The sequence below is a fragment of the Patella vulgata genome, chromosome 4 (genome assembly GCF_932274485.2).
Source record: "Patella vulgata chromosome 4, xgPatVulg1.2, whole genome shotgun sequence".
NCBI lineage: Eukaryota > Metazoa > Mollusca > Gastropoda > Patellidae > Patella > Patella vulgata.
Genome location: NC_065882.2, coordinates 21,404,912 through 21,424,577, shown reverse-complemented (window position 1 = coordinate 21,424,577; position 19,666 = coordinate 21,404,912). Strand labels below are relative to the sequence as shown.

The window sequence follows — 19,666 nt, the reverse complement described above, 5'->3', positions numbered from 1 at the left end:
ATTTTCCTGTCAACGTATATTGTCGTTGCCCATATCCGTCTGTCCGTTCACAAATTGATACGATTTTGACGAAACTTGAAATATAGGTTTATATCCTAAAGATCTTGGTTCCTTTAGATATTGGCATATAACAGACCGTAACTTAATGGATTATGGTCCTTGATTGTACGAAAAATCATGTTTTTAGCTTGTTGACCCTCATTGGGTTCCCAATTTTGATGAGAGTTCAAATATGTGTTTATGTCTCAAAGATCTTGTTTCCTTTTGTTATTGACGCATGCCAGACCTTAAATTCTAAATTATTTCCCCAGAATGTACGAAAAATTGTGTTTTTATCTGACTTTCCTGTCCATCCCTTGCAAAATGTGGGTCCATATTCTTCCCCGTTAAATTGTAGACTTTACTTCTTGCTTGTTTTTCTTGACAGAATCTGTCAACAAAACAGATACATTTCTCTTAAGTTGAACTTGTGGTTATTTTGTATCGGCAATTACATAAGTCTGTTTATTGTCGGATGACATCATAATATTTTAATATGTCTGTTGCCATCTAAACGTGTTTGCGAAATCTGATTGATAGGCCTGTTTTTAATCTGATATTTTGATTTTGTTTGATTAAATATTAAATGATCAATCTGAGTACATATTAGTGTGGATTATTCTATTTAAGTTGTTATTGTTAGTAGTTTAGAAAGACAATAAGATGACGGTCATATCCCTAAGTTGATCATATCTTCATTTCCTGAATCCTTCACAGGACCATTTAATCATTGTTCATCATGTATTGATTGTAACAACTAGTGGGCAGTATAAGCAGGAAATAACTTGACCTTCCTCAATATACGCAGACTGACCTTAATGGACATTTTTATACTGATGGCACATGAAACCGATAGTATGTATGGTTTCTAGGACTGTGTTCACATTAAGATTAGTATTCACCTTAACTTCAGCTAAAAATCCTATTGGTGTATGTGATTGCCTTAACTTAGAATTGTATAGAAAACTGATCTTACAATTCTGCTCCAATGGCTTTCATAAAATCTCAATGCGAATGCATTTCCTAAATACACATTATTTGGATTAATATTTCTTACATGATCCTGTAGGCAACTGTTATTGTTAGTGCCTGATCACAAGTTTTGATCACAAGTTTTGATTACATTTTTTTGTGTTTGCCTGCTGCCCCCCCCCCCCAAACTCTATGTTGTATCTTAAAAATACTTTGTTTAACAGATTAAGTGTGAATCTAAAAGTATAATTTCTGTAGTAGAGTCAGATATTTATTGGAAAGTATTACTTGTGCGTAATAATTTACAGTTAATGTTTAATTCCTATTTTATCATAGACAATAGTGGTAATATGATATAATTTATAGATTTTACTATGCTCTACATAAATCTATCTATTAACATTTTGTTGACTTGTCGTTGGTAGTTGTCATTGATTTTTAATCTGTCAAGTTTCTGCATTCATCTATTAATGATATTTTTGTGTTTACCAAATCATTAATCGAGGTATGTAATGCCAAATATCAATTTATACAGATTAAAAGGTCATCTGTCAGTGGTATTTTGCTTTAAATCTATTGAAAACAATAAAAATCATGTTCCTGTTTGATGGAATTAAAGAAAATCTAATTTGTGAGTCCTGACAAAGGCATAAGGGAACCTAAACACTAGTGATTGCTATATTTTTAAATAATACAGAGTAATTCAGATAGATTTTAATAAACATTTTGCAGTCTTTCACATAGAAGTAACAAGATTTATGCTTTTAAATATTTCTTGCATGGTTCTTTTAAATGGTGATCTATATTTTTCAAGGTGTATTTTCATTTCTTTTGTTTTGTGTTGAATAAGATATTGTATGAAAAATTCTGAATTCGAATGTTGAATATTTTGATTATGCCGACGTCATTGCTACGTGATTGTTGGCCAATCATGGTATGTTTTTGTAAATATTGTAATCCCTTTGTTTTAAACAAAGTGATGTCATATTATTTCATCAAATAAAAATGTAGGTTACAGTATGTAAGTCAGTACAGGTAAACTGTGTTGTTTAAGAAGATATACATCTGCTTTTCTGATTGGAATAGTAGATAATCTTCTTGTATGCAGCTGGCACAACAGAAATAAACATATTGCTTCAACATACAACCTATGATGGGAAAATTCAAAAAATGCAGCTGTTCAATGTTACATCATGCATGCATCACTTTTCTGAGTACCCCTATTTATTCTCCTCTTGCCAATTTTGGCTTTTATGAAATTGAAAGGGCCGTTGGTAATTTAAATTTGTGTATTAAATTAGTTAACTAATAATAAAAAGTGTTATCACAAATTGGGTCTAGTATACTTCGCCTGAATGGTGATCTGAAATATCACTTAAGATATAAAGTTGTCAAACTGGTATCCCTATTTGGAGGTAATGGTGGTGCATGTCTCATAATTTTCAGAGTAATTATACAGTTCCATTTTATTATACATTTCCATGTCTAGACTATCATCTGACCGTACAAAATGATGATTCCCTGATTTTCATTTCATTTCCATCATATTAAAGCCTCAGTTATCAAATATGGTATAGAGAGATCCAAGGAAGTATGCGTTTATACAGTACTGGTATATTTACTGTAATGGCCACATATGACATCAGTGGTCACAGATGCAAAATGGGGGGTGGGGAGGGCAGATATCAAGTGCTAGTCTGGTGGAGGGTGGGGGGGAATCGCCAGGCGTTTCAGCTGGGGGCGTTTCCGAGATATGGGGGGTCCAATGTCTACAATTTGGGGAAAATGTGATTACGTTGACATAAATGATGATCATTTTATATATTAATAAAACATAAATTTCTAGGATTGTCCTACTCTAAAAAGTGTATATGATGCTCCTGGACAACTGTTATGATTTGTGGCGAAGTGGGGTGGAATAGCAGCTGTGCGTGTGTGGAGGGAGACAGGGTAAAATTGGCGGGAAATGAGTTCACATTGTTGATTAAAATGGTGATTTTCTTAGAGCTTGATGAAACATCTCTAAATATTCATATTGTGTGGGGGTGGGTGCCTGTGTGTGGGTTAGCTGGGGGGGGGGGGGAAACATGTATTTTTGTGGACAGAAATTATTTTCTTCAAAATTTACCTTCAAATCGCCACCCATATTCGGAATCTATGCATAAAACTGTACTAGAAAGACTTGGTCTCATAAATTCACAGCTCGGGTGGCAATTCCCCCCCCCCACCCAATCTTCAGCCACCAGACTATGCCTCGCTCTTTGCTAGGCTTGATCACAAACCATGATATTGTCATGAATAATCAAACCCTTAACACAGTAAATGATTGATGAGAGCACACATGGAACCATACTATATGATAAACATATTATTTTGTTTTGCCTGAGAGAATGTTGGGAATAGTTTAAATTTTTGTTTTACTACAGTAAGCTAGTCAGAGAAAGCTATCTCCAGACCGGAATGTCTGGGAAAATACTTGTAATTATTGTGAACTTTTGATTGGTTAAATAAACAGTGTTTTTGTAGTTAAATGTGTATAAGGATTATGATTGGATACGAACATCATATAAGTATGTGGTACATGTATAATATATTGTACTAATTGTATTAAGAAAAGCATGAAATTCATGCAATTCTTTCTCTACCTGTCTGTCTGCTGGCCACATGTGCACTACAGTCAGCCATATTTATATCATGTATGCTACAGTATTGGCAGTCGTCTTTCATTCTAGACTGGTCTTGGACAGTGCTGAGCCTGAGCATTTCCAATGGTGAAATTTCCAAACTGTTACAATTTAGGAACCATAATAAATGCCCAGTAAAATGGTTCAGCAAATTTCTTGGGGGAAAATGAAGTAGAATCGAGGCTAGCTTCAAAATTGTCAGCTTTTCGTGTTCGGCATTTAAACTTATATCGCATTACTTGTTAACTTTTTAGTTTTAATTACCCTGATTAAAGGATATTATTTAGTTCAGGAAAGGACAGTCATTCGAGCAATGAAGCCATTTGCTAAAGAATTGTTATAAATTTACAATTAAGCATGTGTACAATTCTGTGTGTGATGCTTGAAGACTAAGTGGGAATTATATTTCTCATAAAATATTTATCCAAAAGAAAACACGGTATCTCAATTTTTTATTTTATGTATTTTCATTTATATATATTTATTTGGCGATACTCCCACTGTACATCTATACTGTATTCATTTATTTCCTTTTGATAAATACATTTACCCAATATTTATCCTTTAATCTGAAGATTGCCAAAGCAGAAGTTAGTCCTACATGTATGTGTTTATCTAGTATGTAAAAATGTATACCCCAGAAGCTATCCTGGTAATTTGATAGGACTGTTGTCTATGGTTCTCTCTCTTAGAGTTGAAACTTGATACTGTTGTGGATTATTGTCTTGATTGGCATGTTTAGTTAAGTATTGTTTTACCATTGTGTGGTATCATATTATATATTGAATTTTTTTTGCTCTGGACATATATTGTACTGTATTCAGATAATTGGACAAAAAAAGTGAATTGTTGATGCATCCATGTCATTGTACAGTCTTGACGTTTATGAGAACCACATTTTGATAATATCACTTCTTTATTTTTCTCTTCTAAAAGTATATGCTGGTTCATCTGAAATGTTTGCAATATTCTGCTTAGAAATATAAAGTGATGTGCTAACTTTAGGATAATAGATTTGATGACTTACCATTAATTTCAATTATTAATAACAAGCTGTTTACATTTACATTAACAGTTCGGTTATTAATAACAAATGATTAACTGTTTGTTTTGTTGGGGTAAATTAAAAATTATGATATAAAAAAATACCTTTAAAAGTTTTCAAAAAATTTGTATGTGTATTTGCAAAAAAAATATTCTTAAAATGACTGTTCTTTCAAGATATTGCTATTTTGAGGAAATTTGGTTCATAGTCACACGAGTAAGGGTCTTCAGTTTGTTAGTCAGGTATACACAATAAAAAAAAAATGCTAGAAAATTTTTGGGGGAATCTTTAATAAGACTGGCTTGCATAATCTTATAAAAGGATAATAAAAGTTTCATTTGAGGTTGGTTCTGCAATGTGCTCAATTGATCCTAGTAAATTTGTATTTATAATTATAATATCTATTTTCAGATTGCACGTTGGAGTAGATTATGGCGTTTTATACATGAGGGGGAAAGTGAAACCTGTACAGAAATAATCCTTGATCCTGACCTTGATCCAAGCTCTGAACTTGACCCAAGGGTTAAAAAATTCCTCATGGATCGTTCCATTTTAAAAGTTCACCTGCCTAATGGAGGTTTTAATATGGTGAAATATGGAGATGCCACAGATATAAAGGTAATGTCTACTAAACATAATTTTCAAGTACATAATAAAGCTGCACAAGGTTCTCAAGATTGCCATTCATTGTCTTATATTATACACAGGCACTTTTCAAATGATGTTACTTTTGTTCATGCATTACTGCCATCACCTATGAAAATCAACAGATTTCCCTGAAAATTTACTACATGTAGGTAATGGAATTGAATTATAAAATGTTCTATGATGTAATTAAACTCGGTCTGTGGCACTTCCAGAGTACTGAAAATGGAGTTGACAGAATTAGCCACACTGTTCAATGTATCATATTGTGTGAGTTGTTTGTCAGTTCATCCTTTTCAAGTCATACTACCAAATCTCAGAAAATTGTTGAATATGTTGCTAGGGAATATATTTACTGTTACCATATGATAACAACAGGTGATACATGTAAGTGAGTAAGCTAGTTAAACCTGATTGAACCTCATATAATCAGAGTGAATATCATTTTGTTAATTATCTCCTTAACAGCATTTCTATCATCAAGATGTGGTGTTTGAGAACAGAAGTTAACCTTCCTATAGCTGGTTAACGAGAAATCTTTCACTTGTAATACCTGTTAGTCATAACTAATCACACCCTTTACAGTTCAGCTATTCTCTGTAGCAATATAAAATCAGATTATTTCCCATTGGACACAAGTCCAAAATACACAAGTCCAAAATGAGAATTACTCATCATAATAAAACATCTGGAAAACACCCTGTGATTGGTGAATATTTTGGAAATATGTATGGTAATAAATGTTACAAGGCTGAACATACATGGCAAATTCTAAATTGAATTTTGCAGAAAAACTGTCCTCATCTGTTTTACCCACTTTGTTTCGAACCATCTCTTAGATTATCAAAATAACACACTGCCTTTCCCTGAATATCCATTGCGTTGATTTCTGTTACAAATTGGGTGATCTGTTTACCCCTTGGTCCTCATTAATGATTCATCATTGAATACATTTAAGAAACCTTCATTTGCAAAATATTGTCCTGGTTTTTGGTGTTTAGGTGATTGTGACATTAAAAAATGATCACATTATCTTGGTAAAAGCGATTTAATACTAGGGTATCTCATATGGCAGTTTTATTCAGCAGAAAGAGTATGGAGTTACATTGATGATCAATGCAGATTAGCCTTCATAATGCCCAGAACAAGATCGAACTTGGCTTCACAAATGATAAATGGTATAGTTTTTTTTAATCACTGTGAAGGATCTTTCCTGTGAGCATACAATTGACAAAATGATACAGGAAGAAATAGTGTATTTAAATGTTTAACCGGTTCCTATGTATATCTAAACTAGGCTTTTTTTATGTGATACTTATGTGTGTTATGATAACAATGTTATGGTTATATTTTTATGCTTCAGTAGAAATAACAAAGAAATAATTCATTTTAGTATCATAAATAATTCTCTGAACTAGCAGTATTTAAGCTTATTATGATCAAAAGAATTCACCTGTTAGTCACCTAGTGTGTCTGCTACAGTAGTCTGTGTCTAATATAGTTAATGGTCGACCGCCAGGTTTTCATCAGACAGTATTTCTGCTCAGACTAATCTTAATAATTCATCCCATCTTTATTATTTGTGTTTAGGTTGCCTTTCATCATGTTGCTCAAAACCAATCAGAAACATAATACATGCAATCAAAAACACAAATATACTCAGGTTAACATAGAGTGAAGTTTGCTGTTGATTTCCATTTTATTTGCCACATGTTCTGAGCATAATTGGCTGATCATGGATCAATTCTATGGCACATGGTCTTTCTATTCATCGAGTACAACAGTTCAAGAAAAATTGGTATCAAATGTTCCAAGAGACTAAACACCCTGACTCTTTTATTACACCATTCCCAAACTAGTGTAACAGTTTTGACAACTTTTGATTGCTGTCACATTTTCTTTTCTAATTTATTTACAAGATTCACACCTATTAAGGTATTATGACTGAATGTCTCATTGGTTCAGTTGCAAATATCTAATGAACAATAGCAGATGATCTTCTCATTCTCCAAAGAATATGAGACATGATGAATTGAACGTGTTACATGTGCACACATACAAATTTGTGTGTTGCTGTGGAGGGAAGAGGGTGTTTCCATTATTTTGATCTGAAATATTTATCCCCACCCAATACATGGGTATGGGTAAATAATACTATTTTAACCATTTACTATTAAATTATTCTGCAGTTTTTAGCTACGGTCATAACCAACGGAAATGGATTGCATGTTGTAATTTAGAAATTGCTTGTATAACAATACATGTATTATATCTCTGCATATCATAAAAGGGAAAAGGCTATTGAAGAAATACTTGCAAGTAACCTGATTCAATTTGTATAAAATCAGGTCAAATATGGATATTATTATTTCAATAGGAAGTTATTAAGTATTTTGACATTTATAACTACATGATTGATGTAAATTAACAATTATTTATTATATGATTAACTCCGGCCTAATATCATATACTAGCATCATGTAAATAGAATAGTAATAATTGCACAGTTTATAATGTTGACTTTGATCAAACATAACAATATAGTTCAAAAGGAAATTAAAGTAGATGTATTTATGAATTTTAGATGAATAACAATTAAGCTTAATGTATTATATTGTAATGATATTTCCTGTTATGAATCACTGATTAAATAAAGATACAGTAAAAAAATAATGTTAAGAAATCATTCTATCCACCCTATTTCTATTTTTTTTGCAGCAGCAGCATATTACTACTTTGCACAAAATTAGATATAGGCCCACATTCATGTCAAGCAATAGAAAATACTTAATTGTGACTAGGCAGCTGCTAGGGTGTCACATATATATTATTAATTATTTCTTCCCAGTGGATGTCCCTGGCATACAGTGATTAACATGGTATACACTGGATTTTAGTTTTTGGAATACAACATTTTACTGAACTTCCACCACACTGTCGATTCACTGAATTGATCACTGAATGTTACTCTTAAAGTATCAAGGCACAATTACACTCATTTGCATTATGATATAGAATAATAAATACCAATAATTTTGAAACTGTAGGTTATTTTAGATTTAAATGCAAATTATAATGTTTTTGTGGAACCAAAATGTTTGTGCCATTTTTAGTAATTGAGAAATATAATGGATGTGACTGATATAATTGAAAAGATAAATTGATAAACAGTGTAGGAAGATAGAAAGCTGATGTTGTATTTCCACTAAATGATGAATAGATGTTGTCTACAGTAGATCTGAGACAGATCAATAACTTACTCACATTGTATCTTAATTATACTCATACTGGCACCACATTTTGACATAATCGCTACCAATAGAATGTATAGCTTTTGGACCTGTTATACAATTTTGTTTGGATTTTTGGTACCAGACAGTATAATAGATAATAAATATCTTCTGTCGTTTACCAAATTGTGCAAATTTAAGCAAACCACACTATTGGATAGACTTACCCAAAAATTTTTATTGAACTTTGATGATGGTGGTGCAATTTTTATGAATTAAAAGCCGAGTTGCCAGGCAAGATACGCCCACATTTTGCAAGAGATGGATAGAGAAACACTTTTTCGTACAATCAGGGGCCATTATCCAGAAAGTTATGGTCTGATATGTGCGAATATCGAATGGGACAGAGATGTTTGGGATATAAAGATATATTTTAAGTTTCATCAAAATTGTGACTTCCAGAGAGTCCATAACCTTTGTATTACATACTTTTACACTGTCATTAGTGTGAAACGGAGATACATTTAAACATTTTTTAAAATTGGATAAAAATTATGACCTCTAGAGGGTCCACAATCCACAAGCTAAAAATATGATTTTTTGTACAATCAGGGGCCATTATCCATTAAGTTACGGTCTGATAAGCGCAAATATCGAAAGGAACCAAGATCTTTGGATTATAATCATACATTTCAATGATTCAATCGGATAAAAACTGACTTCTAGAGGGTCCACAACCTTGATATATACCATATATTTACACTATTTGCGTACGAGGGGTGGCCATTATGTCCGTCAGTGTTGGTCCCATCTTCACGAAATTCGAACTCAACCGACATTACGGTGTAACAGCTAAAAACTTGATTTTTCGAACAACCAGGGGGATAATCCATGAAGTTATGATCCAATGCATTCCAATATTGAAAGGGACCGAGAGTTTTGGGAGACAGAAATATATATCAAGTTTCGTTAAAATCGAGTTTCATTGGAAAATTTTAACTGTTTGGAAATGGATGTTAAAACAGTTTATGCAGGTTGCATAACTTCTTTTAGAATGGTTGCCTTCCATTTTTATACACACATAATGAAATGTAGTTGTATATTATTGTCATTGGTCCGGAACCACAATTGCTTGAGAGGCTAAAGTTAACTGACTGACTTGAAATTTATACACAGTGTTAAAGGTCATGAAACGAAGAAGCCTTTTGATTTTCACCAATTTCCAATAATTACTGTCAGAGTTATGAACCTTGATCACTTTGAAAAATCATGTGGACACTCTAGAGGTTAAAGTTAATATTCAATTGACTTATGCACAGTGTTTACGGTCATGAGACAAAGAAGCTTATTGATTTCTGAGAACTGCTGGAGTAATGAGCCTTAATCACTTTAAAAAATCTTGTGGACACTCTAGAGGCTAAAGTTGATATATGAATGACTATAAATTTAGACAGAGTGATTAAAGTTATGAAGCCTGTTGCTTTTCAATGATTTCTGATAATTACTGCCAGTGTTATGGCCTTGGTCACTTAAGAAATCTTGTTGATGCTCTAGAAGCCAGAGTAAATATGAATTTATACACAGTCTTTAAGGGCATGAGAAATGAAATGGAATGTTTTTTTTTTAATGTCCTACTGTTTTGCTCCTACTAGGCTAATGAAGACGGGCATATGCCATGAAGTGTGCTATAAGGGAAATATTGCCCAGACAGCGATGCTACAGACTACCGGTACTCATATTTCAAATTCCTTTTGCACGTCAATGTGTACATTGGACCTCGGTTTTTCGCCCCATCTGAACGACTATACGTTGTCCCTTGCAAGGCCCTCTGTCCTACACCACTGACAAGGGGGAAGCAAGCTGGAGAATTTGAAGGTCATGAGACAAACAATTCTATTGATTTCTGATTATTACTGAATGGGTTGTTACTCGTAATCAGATTTTAGTGTTTTGTAAATGTTTTCCTTACTAACGAAAGAAAAAAATAAGCGTCAACCCTTGTTGACTGCCCAGAAGTCTTAGCTGCTGTATGTGTATGTTTCGTTGTCTGGCAACCTATCTTTCATTGAGTGACCTGTTTCATGCTGCTGTTCATTACCTTTTTTAAGCTTCCTAAGAAGTAATTAAAATCCAACAGTTACAGGCCAAATTATATATAATAGGTTACAAGTGTACAGCTTTACTTAAAAATAAAGATAAAATCATGATTTCTTTATTCTTATGTCTATCATGACATAGTATATAAAAATTGTAATTGACGTAGTATATTTGAAAGTTTAATCATTGTAATTAATGATTCGTAGAAGATTAATACCATCCTGGATGATGTAAATAGAGACTATGTTTAGCATTAGACTATTATCCTACAGATCACCAGTAAAGTGGTGCACTAATGACTTTTTATCTGTATTAACGAGCTAGTAATCATCTAGGGTGGACTGTGTAAAGAGATGATAGAGAAAGATGCAGTTATAAAGCATGGTGATCAATAAATGGCAACTTGTCACTGGTATCATATTCTGTTCGAGTCATACATAAAATTTTCAAATGCTCTTCACTTTATAGAACTCGACACAGAGTGCTCCTACAAAAATAGTTTTCTACTTTAAATAAAATTATTCTACCACTTTGCTCTCAACTTAGATATGAAGAGAGAATCCTACAAATTAGGATTTGTACAGCCACATGCAATTTCTATAGTTACAATGGCGGAGGTAAATGGCCTCAAACAGTGCCATGTACAGTAGATATAACTGAATGTGATTTCTCTCCAAGAATTGGGTCACTAAAGGAGGCTTATTTGACCTTGTGGGTTTTCACTGTATAAGGAAATTCTTAAAGTTACAAAAGTTGCTATTTTAATCCTGTAATATCCTAGTTGTTTGGAATAAAGATTAAACATCATGTCTCATTTTATTTCTATAGTGAAAAATATGCATTGGCCGAGAAAGTTCATTCAGATTTTCCGGCGTGGTTTCCCCTTGTCAGTGAAGCAGGACGGAGGGCCTGACAAGGACAGCTGTCTAGTCATTCGGATGGGACGAAAAACCGAGGTCCCGTGTACAAATTGGCGTGCACATAAAAGATCGCTTGGCAGTTGGAATTTGATATAAGAGTAGGCCGTAGCGCTGCTGCCCGGGCAAAATTTCCCTCATAGCACACTGTATGGCATATGCCCGTCTTCATTAGCCCAGTTTAGGAGCAAAACAGTAGGACGTTAAACCCCATTTCATTTCATTTCATAGGGACACACGATTGAACTTATGGACAGAATCTTGACTCCAGATTGTAAATAACTTTTGCTTGTATCTGATAATGATTTTGACTTAGATTTGTTAATATTCACATTTATTTGGATGATGTAAAATAAAATGATGATTTTACTTAAGCATCAAATATTTGCAGTCTGGTATATTTTGTTTATTTTCAGGATATTATTAAACTGGTTGTCGGAAGATTAGCTGCTGGTGTCAGATTTTACGCAAAATGTTACGCATTAAAACTTGTTCATACCCAATCCCGTGAGAATTATTGGCTGCATAACAACCTCACAATGTACCAAGTTCGACAGAAATATGAAGCTAAACATCCCCCTGAAGAATGGAGGTAGGTGCAATATGATATTATTGACATTTTTCCTACATAAATATTTTATCTCTTTGAAATATAGAACTGTGGTTATTTAACTTATGGAATAACATGTCATTTGTCTATGGGGTTAGCATGACTTTTCTCTGTGTTAATATATTCATAGAGTTCCTGACAAAAAATTAAATGATCTCTTGTGTGAAGTAGGAATTGTGTATGTAGAATGCACAATAAAAAAACTAATAGGATCTCAGAAAATAATAGAGATTTTATTCCATTCTTATCAGTAGGATTATTTCTTGTTTTTTTTTTAACCGCCTTTTAAAATCAACCTGTTATTTAAGAAAATCTTTTTTTGTGCAAGTTGCACATACATAGTACTGTAAGGTAATTGGCAAAAATCTTAGGTTGCGATCGCAATGTGAGGTATCTGTCAAGTATCTTAATGTGTTTAGTCTTTTCTATCCAAGTGTAAAATTTGAATTCTACAGGCTTTGTTTAACTCCAACAAATCTTCTTTTGAACATGTTATCATTAATCAAACTGTAGGGAATCCACATATGGATACGGGTGCTATCAGTATTGGAGGGTTGATTGGCCGAATGGTTAGCGTTTGTGCGCTGCATCATAAGGTCTGTCTTGAGTCAACTGGCGTGGTTTCGATTCCCCGGTGACAAGGAGTAAGGTCGCCTGTCCAACGTTGTAGGTTTTCTTCTGGTCTTTCGGTTTCCTCCGCGCAAGAGAATTATTGAAATAAAATTGAACCATGTGTTAGTCCTGAAATGACCTAGTTTGTGTTGAGTGGAGTTAAACCCCATTTCTCTTTCTCTCTCTCACTATCGGTCTTTTACCAAATTGTCACTGTCGATTCAATATGCCTGGTGATTGCCAGCCCTGACGAGATAAACTGTTCATAATTAAACATCATCCAAATATTATAAGTTATTAATTACTTATTTCAGGACAGAGTTACGTGTTCGATACCTTCCTAAAAACTTTCAGGATTTATATGCCAAAGATAAAGTTACATTCTACTATTTATATGATCAGGTAATAAAAAAGAAAGCTTGTACATGACAAGGAGTAGAATCCCTCTCCAGTCATGTCATGTGGGTTTCAGAGTTCTACATGTTTTTTTGGTTTCCTCCTACGAAAATATCCTAAAATAAAAATCTTAAATTAGAACTTTATGTTGTTTTGTGTGGGCACTAAGCTTCATTTCTCTCTCTTTTAATAGTAAATCTCAAGTTTCATCTTTATGATTCATCAGTTTGCACATTTACTAATTGTTTTACTTGTGATGGTAATAGAACTTGATATTTACCTCATTGATTAAAAAATGTGTGTATTTTTCTAGATACGGAATGACTATATGAGAGATATAGCAGAACATATTGATCATGATGTAGCTGTTAAACTTGCTTGTATAGAAATGAGGTAACTATAAGAAAATACTTATCGTGATGAATTACATTAATGTGAAATCTGATCAGATTGACACCTGAATAAACTAGCAATTCTTGACATACAGAATATGTCAAATCAGTATTTTTTTTATCAGACAAAGCTGACAGAAATTTAAGATTATGTTAACTCTGCAGGCCAAGTGTCAGAAATGAAAGCAACCATCTTTCAACATGTAAATATACTACCAGTAAACAACTGGCCATTTTAAGTTTTGGTTTAAGTTGTTACATAGGTGTTGCACTGGCGTACTTGAAACACCAACTCAATCCAAAGAGATTTCCAGTCACTCAGTGTTGGATATAACATGATTTTATCAACTTGGCCATGTATTCTGCTTAACTCAAACCTGGTCTGGTATTATTCTCCAGATTTAACTTTCTTTTATTTAAAAATCAAAATATACACAAATGTGGATAATTATAAAAATTATAACACAATTTTTCAATTTTCTTCACACAAAATCAAATTTAACAGCCACCATGTCATTTTTTATGTGTTGAATTACATGAATTACATCTACATCTAGTCAAAGAACAAATTGGTGACCTGATGGCCAGGACTATAAAAATCTGGATTCTGCATGTCTATCACTTTGTCTACGATATCACCTTAGGTGGAAGTGGACGTAAAACACCAGAAACGAACGAACGAATGTCTATCACTATGCACCAATCTGATTAAAATACAGATCTATATTTCGTTTCGTTTTCTTATACTTTCCATGGCCTCTACTATATGAAGATTTGAACATTTGTAAAGGGAGGTTGCATCAGGGTGGGTTCAACTGCCGTGGTTTCGATTCCCCGGTTGTACATGACAAGGAGTAGGGTCGCCTGTCCAGCCTCGTGGGTTTTCTCCGGGTCCTCCGGTTTCCTCCCACTGCTAAAGATCCCTATGCACAAGCGAATTGTGGAAATAAAATTGAAATGACCTAGTTTGTGTTGAGTGGACGTTAAACCCCATTTCTCTCTCTCTCAGGTTGCGTCAGAGGTCATAGCCTATGACGTTAGACATTTGATTAACCAATCAGCATTGATGTTTCTAGTGGGTTACCTACAGTTACATGTAACTCACGTCAAAAATAGGAATAGGATCTGTTTTAATCAGATTGACTATGCACATGTATTGGTTAATATAGCAAAATGTGAATACCTGATTTGCTCAGTTTGAAAAAAAGTGTGAAGATCTGAGTGGAAATGTAGTCTATATAGGATATAATGTAGGAAGAATAACTTCGTCCGTAACTGACAAGCAAGTCAACTTGACACTAATGCAACTTTAATCGACCAAATGTACACTGATGGTGTTTTATGTATATTCAGTATTTATATCCCAAAATATAACCACTGTCAGTTCCTTTGGGCTTGTATTATAAAGTGATTACATTGAATGCTTTTGGACAACATGCTATCATCTTGAAGAACTACATTATATTTTCATCTGAAATTAAATTAACTCTGATATTGCAGAAATAAAGCTTAATTTCATATTGCATGTATAATTAACCATACATTTTAACTAATTTGATATTGTATTATATTTCAGACGCTTTTTCAAAGATATGCCACAGGTAGCATTAGATAAAAAGTCTAATTTTGATTATTTAGAAAAAGAAGTTGGTTTAAAACGATTTTTACCGAAGACCGTTATAGATACTATGAAGGTATGACATAAATTATTATAAACTGTATAGCTTAATTTGTATCTCCGTATTCCATCTTGATGCTAGTTACTGATATTTATTACATATATTAAATTCTTGTTAGAGGCTTATTCTTTAAGATAATGTAGGTCCTATTAGATCTTTTCTGATTCACGGTATCTCTGTTATTATTTTCCAGTCCAAACAGCTACGCAAACTTATACAACACCATTTTCGTCAATATGCACAATTAACAGAGTCAGAGTGTGTGTATAAATTTTTTGAAACATTGTTTATAGTTAGTAAATTTAATCAGGAAAGATTCAAGTGTGCTTTAGGGGTGAGTAAAATTACATTTCTTAAAATTAAACCAACTTAAAGAGAGATAGAGAAAAAAAAAGTTTCAGTATTTGCTAATGGCAATAATTTAAGACTAAATTACTGTGTATATACAGTGGTTATTAATTATTTGACTAAGTTAAATACAAATTGCAGATTAAGATAACATTTATGCATATTCATTAATATGAGATTTCACTACACTACTGTCACGAACAAGCCTATTAAAACAGCAAGTTAGAATGTAGGAATCCAAATGAAATGGTGTACATGTATTGTGGCATTTAAAAAACCAAACTTCACTATTATAACCAATATTATAGTGATATGAGTTCTCTATATAATATTGAGGGGGGCGGGCAAATGGTTTGCATGTGCGCCTTGTATCATTAGGTCTGTCATTGAGTCAACTGACGTGGTTTCGATTCCCCGGATGTACGTGATAAGGAATAGGGTTGCCTGTCCAACCTTGTGGGGTTTCTTCGGGTCCCCCTGGTTCCTCCCACTGCTAAAGACCCCTACGCGCAAGCGAATTATTGAAATAAAATTAGTCTGAAGAAGGTCTTCACCACAAATAGCAGGTTTATCGTTCCATTAATCAATACCTTGACAAATATTAGTTCAATAATGAGTGATAAACTATTTGATTGTATAAAAAGATATGAGTATCAGCTATTTATTTGGGGATTGAGGCAGGGGATGCATCAGTCTCAATGTTTTTTTGTTCATAAGGTCTGTCGATGTGTAAAGTGATGTACATGACAAGGAGTGGGATTGTCTACCCAAGCTCATCGTTTTACTATGGGTCCTCTAGTTTCTATCTCGAGCGTGCACCTGACAAAGAGTATTGTCACCTACCCAACATGGCGGATTCCTCCCATTGCAAAAGACCCCTACACAAAAGCAAATTATTGAAATAAAATTGTATATGTTAGTCTCAAAATGACCTAGTATGTGTCGAGTGGATATAAACCCAATTTCTCTCTCTGTTTCTTATTCTCTACCCAAATGCTGCAAATGGCATAACATATTTTGCAACAAATATGTTATTCTAGGTTTAATCTGTCATATGACTGATTAATTGGCTATTTTAATGATTAAGATAAATTAATTTTATTTGACATATATTTTCTTAATGATTTATATTATTATTTTATTATTTTTCAGTCTGGGTGGAGTATTTATGTTGAAATAGTTGTTGGTCCGGACTGTGGTATTAGTTATCTTACAGAAAAAGCCTCATCGGTAATATTTAAAATTGAGTATTTGTTGAGAATTTCAGATTTTTTTTATTTTTCACCAGTTTTCTTTTCTTTTTATATTCTGTATTTTAAATTTGACCATACTAGGATATGTGCCAATGGTATTTAAAATTTAAATTGTTCGTAATTCCAAAGATGTTATGTCTTTTGTTGCAATTTTGATGACTTTTGGATATTTTATAGTATGGTTGATCACAAATTTAAAACCAAATTCTTCCCTTTTATTTTTAAGCCAACACATATGGCTGATTTTGCTCAGGTTCAGTCAATACAGACAGTAGGTAGTGAAGATGGAAAGGGAATATTACAATTGAAAATAGCGGGAGCTGCTGAGCCTCTTATGATAACATGTGTTACATTAGATATAGCGGAGGATGTAGCAGATCTAATAGATGGTTATTGTCGTCTAGTTCATGACATGCAGGGAACTTTATGGACTAAAAAAGGTGAGATAGTTTTCATGTTACTTCTAAACAATACCCCCTATCACTTGTGAATTGTTGTTTTCCAGAAAGGAGCACCACAGAGAAATGTCTTGTAATCAATGTCTGCACATTATACTTCATTTAATGATGTACAAAACCCACTTAAATTTCTTCTTATTAGTATGATGATTATCCCTTCTTTTTTTTTTTGGTTTAATTAAACAAGATATTATATATTTTTATATATAATATTTATATATTATCTTGTTTAATTAAACCAAAACAAAAAAGAAATACATAATAAGGTGTGTAAACTTGTAGATGGTAATACATTTTTATACGCCCACATTGAAATGTGGACGTATATTGCCGTCGCCCCCGTCCGTCCGTCGTCCACAATTTCTTGTGAACGCTCTGACGCCAAAAGTTATCATCCAATTGTTTTAAAATTGATATATGTTGTTTACATTAGTGAGATGAAGAAGCCTATTGAATTTCAATAATTTCCGTTTATTACGTCTAGAGTTATGGCCCTTGTTTCACTTTGTTGAACCTTGTGAGCGCTCTAACGCCAAAAGTTATCATCTGATCTTTCTGAAATTTATATGCATTATTTAGATTACTGAAACGAAGAAGCCTATTGAATTTCGGCAATTTCCGTTTATTACATCTAGAGTTATGGCCCTTGTTTCACTTTATTGATCCTTGTGAACGCTCTAACGTCAAAAGTTATCACCGGATCTTTGTGAAATTTATATGCATAAATTAAATTAGTGAAACGAAAAATCCTATTGAATTTCAGCAATTTACAATAATTACTTCTAGAGTTATTGCCCTTGTTTCACTTTGTTAAACCTTGTTAATGCTCGATTGATGATGGTTATCATCCGATATGTATGAAATTTATATGCATCATTTAAATTAGTGAAACAGGTCTATTGAATTTCAGCAATTTCCGTCAATAATTTCTAGAGTTATGGCGATTGTGAACGTTTGAATGACAAAGGTCATCATGTGATCTGTATGAAATTTATATCCATTATTTAAATTAGTAAAACGAAAAAGCCTGTCAAATTTCAACAATTTCTGTAGATTACTTCCAGAGTTGAGACCCTTGTTTCAGTTTGTAGAACCTTGTAAACCCTCAAACGACAAAATTTATAATCTGATATGTATGGAACTGTCTTGTAAAGGCCCCCAATTATCTACAAAGGAATAAATATGCGACAACCCTTGACGACCGCTCGGACGATTTAGCTGCTGTGGGTGTATGTTTTGTTGCCTGGCAACCTATCTTTATAATCTACATTGTTCATTTGTAAATAAATGTTTATTTGAAATTGTGATAGATCTATACTATATTGTTTATCTGTGTGTGATGTCTTTGTACTGTTTTATATATCTTGTGCAGTTGTAATATGATATAAAAAGACAAGAGAGCTTTGTAAAACCTGACTTCTTTGAAATAAGATAAAAGTTCCAACAAGTGTGTACATAGACTAATACTAGAGAATGCACCAAATAACTTGTGTGATTATAAAACACATTATAATAATGATGGTTTTGTCAGTGATCGGGTAAGGAAATGATTCCACCATTTTGATTCAGATGAATTATTCATAAACAGGAAGCCAACCATTCTTCCTGTTGGAAGAAATTGGTGTTTGACATTTCACTCGCAATCCTGTCGAGTAATGTTTTATTTTATTCTGAAGCTTGTGAAAGTTTGGTATCTGTGAATGTAAACCTGTTGTTTATTCTATTTTTAATACACAGGTTGTTTGTTTTGATACATGTTTATATTGGAGCCATATTAAATGTTTTTCATACTGATGGACTTCACTTTTGACATTTAGTAATATGATTGCTAATGTCATCCACCCACTATCCCCCTAATAACTATGTATAAGGTCGTACAAATCAAATGTTAACTTACTCTAGTATTTCTCACATGTGCACTTAGGTAAATCGAGGGTGGTCAGGGGAATAAATATATTAATACAATGTTATAGCATGGGATTTAATGTCTAAAGCCCATCGCAGACCAGCCAACATTTCTTCGCCGAACAATGTTTTCCAACAAAAGTTAGCCGATTTCAACGCAAACATTTGTTGGCCGAAGATTGTTCGTGTGGGAAATTTAAAAAAGGTTTAAAACTGGGCTTAAAGGACACTATTTTCAGCTTTGGTCATTTTAGAACAAAATTATGAAGCGCTAGTTTTTTTTCTGTTAAGAGAACTGTGACTGGGACAATTTTTATTTCCACTGACCATACTTTTGTTAAAATTAAAACTATCTAAGGCTACTTCACAAATGATACCAAAGTT

At 33.2% G+C, this 19,666-nt stretch overlaps 1 protein-coding gene across 8 annotated transcripts in view; it reads left to right on the top strand.

Annotated features, from left to right (window-relative positions):
- Positions 1-19,666, top strand: part of LOC126817852 (focal adhesion kinase 1) — a 77,021-nt gene that overhangs the window by 25,550 nt on the left and 31,805 nt on the right. For all 8 annotated transcript variants that reach the window (XM_056100061.1, XM_056100054.1, XM_056100057.1 and 5 more), the window contains exons 2-9: positions 5,152-5,358; positions 12,046-12,221; positions 13,166-13,253; positions 13,561-13,640; positions 15,216-15,333; positions 15,512-15,652; positions 16,819-16,896; positions 17,146-17,359. In XM_056100061.1, coding sequence (XP_055956036.1) covers positions 5,278-5,358; positions 12,046-12,221; positions 13,166-13,253; positions 13,561-13,640; positions 15,216-15,333; positions 15,512-15,652; positions 16,819-16,896; positions 17,146-17,359 — 976 coding nt within the window. In that variant the 5' untranslated portion in view covers positions 5,152-5,277. The remainder of the gene's footprint in view (positions 1-5,151; positions 5,359-12,045; positions 12,222-13,165; positions 13,254-13,560; positions 13,641-15,215; positions 15,334-15,511; positions 15,653-16,818; positions 16,897-17,145; positions 17,360-19,666) is intronic.